Source organism: Apteryx rowi, unplaced genomic scaffold (assembly GCF_003343035.1).
Source record: "Apteryx rowi isolate R43461 unplaced genomic scaffold, aptRow1 scaffold_1317, whole genome shotgun sequence".
Taxonomy (NCBI): Eukaryota; Metazoa; Chordata; class Aves; order Apterygiformes; family Apterygidae; genus Apteryx; species Apteryx rowi.
The window spans coordinates 33,091-40,782 of record NW_020447550.1 but is presented as its reverse complement, the minus strand read 5'-3'; the positions used below and the strand labels follow the sequence as shown (position 1 = coordinate 40,782).

The following is a 7,692-nucleotide window of genomic DNA, read 5'->3' as shown; positions in this document are numbered from 1 at the left end:
TCCTAAGGGCCCCTGTTAGCTACTAGAACTATTTCCTTATCTCAGCTGTGCTAACCTTGGGTAGCTACTGGCTGTGAAGCAGCTAGAAATTGTTGACAAAATGGAATACGCATGTCTGGTCTTGACGGGTTTTTGGTCAGTGTGTAGAGAGCACACTCTGGGGCTGCTGTCACATACTCTGCCAGTCACCTGACTCCTCGCCAGATCTTCCACAGATGTTCTCACTGCACCAACATAGATGTCTATTGTTATTTCGTGCACCACAGGGTATCCCAGGGATCTTACAGGGTTGGTAGGTATGACTCCAGATCTATGTAAAACTTGTCCCTTCCGGAATGACACCTAGAGGACAGTCAAGGTATACAAAGTCATCTCAAGTGGCACTAACACACCCATGAATGTGCCACTGATTCAAGTGCTCAAACTTCCTTGACGATGCTGGAAGCAGAGTCACCTTGTGCTCTCATTTAGGTTTYAAACTTGGAGCTGAATCCAATCCAAAAAGTTAGGTGAGACAAATCCCAACCAGCTGTGATGAGCTGCAGTCCTACTATCTATTTGTATTTTTAGAGGTAAGCACAAAGTAGAACTTATACTCCAAGTGGAAATTTCATAAAATAGCTTGCCAGTCAGGAATCAGATAATGGTTCTACTGAACTGAACCCATGTTGGGTTGAGTCTATGCTGTTAGTATGGATCTGTCTCTGTTTCACTGTTGGGTGCAATTTCTCTAAGTCTCACTCTATAGAGTCTATATGCACTATTTAGTGAATGTAGGTTAGAGCTCTTCTGCAACAGAAAACTGGCTCTTTCCCCAAACAAGACATTGCAATAGTACTGTGGTTTCATCAGTTCGGAGCCCACTGACCTGGATGCAAGGATGAAACATGCCTATCTCCTGCTCTGTCCTCGTGGCCCAATACTCCAAAACTAGCTCAGCAGGCCTTGCACCTTTACTTGCCGCATATTGTCCCCTGCCCTTGCGTGCGGCATAGACACTCACTACCATGTAGAAGCACAAATATCACAGGCTGTGAGGAAATTCTTGGCTGTGTTATAAAGAAATATGAACTCTTAGATAAATCTTTAAAACTATTACAGTATTTCCAGTCTAGTGAAGGGCCACAGGAAGGCAGGAGGATCCCAGAAACTTGTGTCTGGAAATGCAGGAATCTTGCTTGTAGCTGATGGGGACATAAACGCAGTTACATCCCAGGGGGATGTAACCAAAGTCCCYGATAGTTTCATTCAAAATAAATAAATAAACAATAAGCCCTTAAAGGCAGCCTATATTGAGATCTATGAGAACTGAGGATGTCACACGCAGTTGTGGAACAGATAAGTTGTAGTGAATAGCACACACGATGCACTGGAAGAAGCCCTGGGTACACAGATACACAAGCCTGTGGCGGAGGTACCAGTCCGGGGATCACTCCAAATGCTAAGCAGTATTGGCACGGCCAGCTTTGACAGAACAGGCCTAGCCATGAACAGAGTTAACATATGACACTGTGGCATGTTTAGCATGAAGACCAGAGGTCACTCCCTAGGGTAAACGAATTTAGTGTGCAGATGTAAGCAAAGGCAATAGAGGTGTAGCTACCGACTCCTGAAACAGACAAAGCACCCAAGCAACTGTGTATTCGTTCATATACAAATTAATAGACAGTGACTTCAGCAGAATTTGTAAGAATAGAAAGTAATGCATGTTCTGCAAAATGTAAAAAAAAAAAAAAATTATTTGGAGTATTTATTTCAACCTTASGTAAGAAGATGGGCTTGTATCATTSCTCTGTGAAGACAATCTTTCCTTCTGCTATTACTCTCTTCCAAGAGGACTGCTTCAGGTTCCAAAGCATAGGCATCTTGTAGGTTTTTATATTCTGGACTGCCTGAGACCTCCCCTTTGGGTAGGCAGATATGACACAGAAACTATGGAAGAAACACTTCCTGCTGGCATGGCATCTGGAGGCCGGGCAGAATAYGCAAGGTCATTAAAACATTAGGCATGTGGCTTTAGTTAGGCACATGAATCTCCCCTTAGGTGTCAGATATTGCCTGGARTTGGAACTCCTYGTGAACRGAACAACATTTCAGTTGTTTTATCAAATCCATTGGCATAYGGTATGTTGGACATGTCTTTTTGTTCCTTGCAGTGTCTCTGAGTCAAATGAGTAACTTCACTGTGCGTGAACCTAATATGTCATCAAAAAAGGAAGAGCATTTGAAGGTAATGGGTAGAAGGGTGATCTCTCTTGAGGATAAGTGACTATATGTATCCTTCCGGTTTTTCATTTGCCAGCTTTATGATGGTTACAGTTCTGAATAAGTACCTCCTAAATTCTAATCTTGGATCCTTTCCTTCTAACTCTTACATTCATATTCTGTCTATAAGAGACTATCTTAATGGAGAACAGTGATGGATTGAGGCACTTTGGGGACAGTCTGTGCAACACTGAAAATTTTTTTCAAAGCTCCTTTAACCTCCTGGTTCCTCAGACAATAAATGAAGGGGTTGAGCATGGGGGTTGCAATACTGTACACAACTGACACCAGCTTGTTTAAGTCAAAAGGGTGGATTCTCTTGGGCCGCGCGTACATGAACAAGGTGGCTGAAAAGAAGACAGTGACAACAGTGAGGTGAGAAGCACAGGTGGAGAAGGCTTTCTTCCTGCCCTCGGTTGTGGGGATGTGCAGGACGGTGCTGATGATGCATATATAGGAGATGATAGTGACCGAGAGTGGAACCAGCAAGATAAACAAGGCCACAATGAAATCTACTATTTCAGCCGTTGTCATGTCAGCACATGACATGTTCAGCAASGGGCTGATGTCACAGAAGAAGTGGTTGATGACATTAGAACCACAGAAAGGCAGCCGAGAGATGAAAATTATTTTCAGCATGGAGGCCAGGAAGCCAGTGAGCCAGGAGCATATMGCTAGTTGCATGCAGAATCGGTGGTTCATGATAACCAGATAGCGCAGGGGGTTGCAGATGGCCACATAACGATCATAGGCCATGACCGCAAGGAGGACACACTCAGTGCAAATAAGGGAGATGAAGAAGTAAAGCTGGGTCATGCAGCCTACAAAAGATATGTTCTTGCTTTCAACCAGAAAATTCAGTAGCAGTTTGGGGACAGTGACTGAGATGTACCAAGCCTCCAAGAAGGAGAGGTTGCTGAGAAAGAAATACATGGGCTTGTGAAGGTGATGGTTCATCTTTATCAGGATAATGATGAGCATATTTTCCAAGATTGTCAGCATGTAGGCCACTAGGAATATCACAAAGAGCAACATCTGAAGCTCCATAATTGTTGGGAATCCCAAGAGGATGAATTCCTGGAAATTTGTGCTGTTTTCCTGCTTCATGGCAAGGGSCATAGCATCAAGCTTCAGAGGAAAAGTAAAGAGAATAAAAGAGAAAAAAAATGTGGAAGATTTTTAAAAACGAAGAAACAGTGAGACAAACTGCRGAAGAAGAAAAAGGAAAAATACAGTAAGTTAGAAAGGAAAAATGAGAAAGAATGATAAAAAGAAAAAAAAATGAGAGGGAGAAAAAGAAGAACATCATTATTACATTCAGATTATATACTGTTTTGAAGATATACAAACACGTATTTTGATATATGGTTCATAATTAGAGAACTAGGTTATTGCTGGAATGCATAGGAGTTGGATATCTAAAGAGAGATCAGGCTCTTTGGGGGCATGTACTACAAAAGTTCGTGTTTTAAAATAGGCCATTATATTTTGCATTTTCTAGGYAATTTTTCTGAAGGAACACATAACAGCTGGATGCCCAGTTCTCTTTGAGTTTTAAGACATTTTGGATATCCAGAACGCATCTGCATGACTTAGGTAACTGGGCTCAGTTTTGCAAAGCCAAGACATTCCCATGCTGTCTGCAGAGTAGAGTTCAGTCCCACTATATTTTCCTGGCATATAAAGCCTGAGATATTCACCAAAAGAAATAAGTACTTCCAGAGGGTAATAATCATTCTAAATAAAGCTCTTGGAGAAGATGAAGCACCTTTTGGAAGAATGTGTTTCTCAGGCTGTGCCTCTTTCCCCCCCCCCACCCCCCACCCCACTCACAGTTTTCTCTTTCCATTTGTACATCTATCAACCTTTTCCATAATTTTACTTGAGCCTGTTTTCACATATTATTCTCAATATCTACAAACCAAGTTGAAAAGATAAAAACATACAACAACTACCGAAGTGGAGAATGCATACTTCTCTCCTTTAACTGCACCATCCTCTCATCTCTCTAAGACAAGAAAAGCTTTTTCATCCTGATTTAAAGTTCTACTCATGTAATATTTTATGTCATGTTAAACAAACAAACAAACAGAACCCCCTCACACACAAATATCATTAGAGAAAAGAACATGATAAAAACAGGTYTTCAGTAATGGAAGAATTTCTCTCTACATAAAATATTTCCTTGACACAGCAACTCCAGTCTAGAAAYTATTCACTTAAAACCTTTGGTAGCTTCAGAAGCAGTAATACAAACCATGACTGAAGACACATAACCTGCAAACTCATATAGCTTTGTAACTGTATTACTATCAGTCTTTAYTAACCATGAGGAATTCCGCATATCTAAGCAGAATCAGAAAATTAATTTTGGAATCTTCCACAGGAAARAAAATGTAAGACTTGGTAAAGCAGAAATGAATAGAACATGAATTGCAGCATTTTCTCTTAGTCAGTGCAAAATATATTATTAACCATTTTTTCTCTACRCTACATGTTTTCAGTACTTCATGTCCTGGCCAAGATTAATTCTATCTGCAAAACTGGGGATATGTGGGTGTTTTAAATTTCAAAATATTCATCTTACACGCCAGCAAATTCTCTACGTAAATAATTGCAAGAGAGTAATAACGATTCTCCTAAGTCAAATATCATGCTTACATTTTTGTCTCTCTTGAACTAGAGTATATACCTGAACTGGCTCAAAATGAAAAGACTATATTGAGAAGCTAGAATTTATGGGAGAGGGTATATGAGACATATACAGGCAGTTACAAGTATTATTGCTCTCGTCTAAAGAAAAAGGTCTAAAATAGCTCAGCTGGATCATTATAGYCATGTCCATTTCTCTCTTGCTTGACTCTAAAGTGAATGTCAGCAGTCAGCTCAGATGTCTAAATCTGTTGYTCACTGTAGGTCAGATGTATGCTTTAGGTGTTCAAACATCAGTGGATTAATTCCTCCATGGAGGGAGATTACTATCCTACAAAAGTTCCTGAAGAAGGATAACAGTGAAAAGCTTCCTTTTCTTCTTACCTTCACACCAGTTCAGCAGTTCTGTGGTCACACTCATGGACTGGTTTAATTAAAACTACCTAACCCAAATCCAGCAGCTGTCATAGTTCTGAAAAGCATGCAGATGTGGTTGCTTCCTACCTGTTCGTAAAAAAGTAGTACAGTGTAAGATAATTACTCATGGGATCTCAGTGTTTACTTTGTATAACTTATGTATCCAAGACGGAAATGCAAGAAGGTTAATTTTAGCTTTTTGAGGTTCTCTCTGCAGCACCTGCAGGGCGTGAATCAAAGCAATAGTCTAACTCAGCTGCTATGAATCATTTTCTAGCAGTGACTATTCCTCATTACCTACTAATGGTTCTTCTTATGATCAAACTACCAACAAAGRTGCCTCAGGAAGCTACCAAGAACTATGTAGTATGAACCTTTTTCTGAGTAGTTATCTGTGATTGTGCCTACATGATCAAATCAAATCCTTTGCAAGACATTCATCTTTCTGGAGAGAAGGCAGAATACGCTAACACATCTGAAATACCAGTAGGCATCTGTATTTCTGTAAGGGAAACCCATTCTTGCAAAAGACCCAACCTGTCTGTTAGTCCATAACCTCTTGGGAAATTTTTTTTTKKGGGGGGGAAGGGGGTGGTGGTGCGGCAGGAGGATCTTCTCTTTCGCTGAACAAAGTAGCTCTCCTTTAGGCCAGGCCAAAATGCAACTCCATGGCTAGTTTGTTCTAATTAATGCTCACCATAGGTAGTATGCACAACCACGGATAGTTTCTCTGGCCTGCAAATTCCTCAAGCACTATATGATCAGTCTCTGTTCCTTCATACTCCTTCACAGGCTATACAGCATATAACATCATGTTATAAAATCATCACTCAGACAAGTTCATTACAAGTCTGTCATTATTTGGGCATTTGAAACAGAAAAAAAWACYGGGGAAAAGGAAATCCTCAGGACCACATGGAGCCCTTGGAGCCCATGGYACCTTGYAATGTRAACACAACCAGTCATCAGGCTATAACCRTGCAGRATGGATGTCAAAGACGTATCCCAGGAGACAAGGGATTTCAAAGGTCTGGAGGAAATCTAGTAATCAATGGAGKGAGCTGGATGCATCCAGAAGTTAATTCTGTACATGYATTAGAGTTATTTGACAGCCAAGAACCTTCCTGAAATCTAAAATCTGAATTYCTAATATTCCTTTAAAATTCCACAGACATTTCTGGGTTATATTCTTCAGATCTGAGATGAAGATCTATTTTGCTTACTCAGAGAATGAGATTCAYACAGTCTATAAAAAAAGCTGGGTTTAGTGTGGTTTTTGTGTGTCTGTGAATTAGTCATCCAGGCTTCCCTCATCAATGGAGAGAATCGGAATCACCAGGGAGTGTTTCATTCCACCTATCACAGATGTCATCTGAGGATGGGATCAGTCAGTCTCTGGAGGCACCTGTTCTTCTCCTTAATTGTAGAATTAATCTAGACAATTAGCTTAGATTAGTTACCCAGTTTTATGACAGCTACATTAGGTGACATGACTCCTATCCTTAGCAGAAGTTTAATGCCTCTGTTGATTTGGCAAGAAGAGTAAATCTTATCAAAGACCAGATTAGGCAATTAAAGTATGCGACTMCAGTAGCTCAAAGTCACCTGGGAGCACAAGTCACTCTAGTCTAAGCAGTGTTGTTCATCTTGTCATAAAGATTCCACCAAATATAACCTTTGTGGGAGGACGCCATCTTGCCTGTAGACATCTACATCTACACTAGTCAGCTGGGCTCCTTGATAAATCATAGAGAAAAATAGGAATCGCTAACAAAACTCACCTGCTATTTAAACCAAGATGCAATCTGTAGGATGAAAGACGTTACATCCTAGTAGTGTCTGTTTTTGTGTGTTGGCTGCAGAGAGCCTAGGAACCCAGCTCAGATATGTACATAGCCCAAGACACTTCTCAGCTGTAAAATGCAGATACAGAAAATGTCCAAACTGCCTTTGAGGACTGCATATACTTGGGAGAAAACTGATGGTATTTTGTCAGTGTGAACTCAACTGAGATAGCTCAGAACTAACATCCTCTGGAATGAAGCAGTGAAGACCACAGTATAAATCATGTATCCCAAAGCCACAATAATTATTTTCTGCATAATTATTCAAAACTGTGAAAAATAATGATTATGTGCCATACTCCAGTCATGTTACTACAGCACGATACTGATGGTATGTATTATGATGTCCGGGGAGGGGTATGAAGTCATGTGTTTTCCTGGAATAAAGGTTTGAATTTGTTTTTGTCCACATGATGCTGGTGAGGCTGCACTTGGACTATTGTGTCCAGTGTTGGACTCCTCCAGTTCATGGATAATGTGGATAAACTCGAGAGGTTCTTACTAAGGCCTAGTA

At 40.5% G+C, this 7,692-nt stretch overlaps 1 protein-coding gene across 1 annotated transcript; it reads right to left on the bottom strand.

Moving 5' to 3' along the window:
- Positions 1 to 2,403: 2,403 nt before the first annotated feature.
- On the bottom strand, positions 2,404 to 3,372 carry LOC112961389 (olfactory receptor 6B1-like). Its single transcript, XM_026056505.1, has one exon. The coding sequence runs from the start codon at positions 3,370 to 3,372 to the stop codon at positions 2,404 to 2,406; it is 969 nt and encodes a 322-aa protein (XP_025912290.1).
- Between the last annotated feature and the right edge of the window lie 4,320 nt (positions 3,373 to 7,692).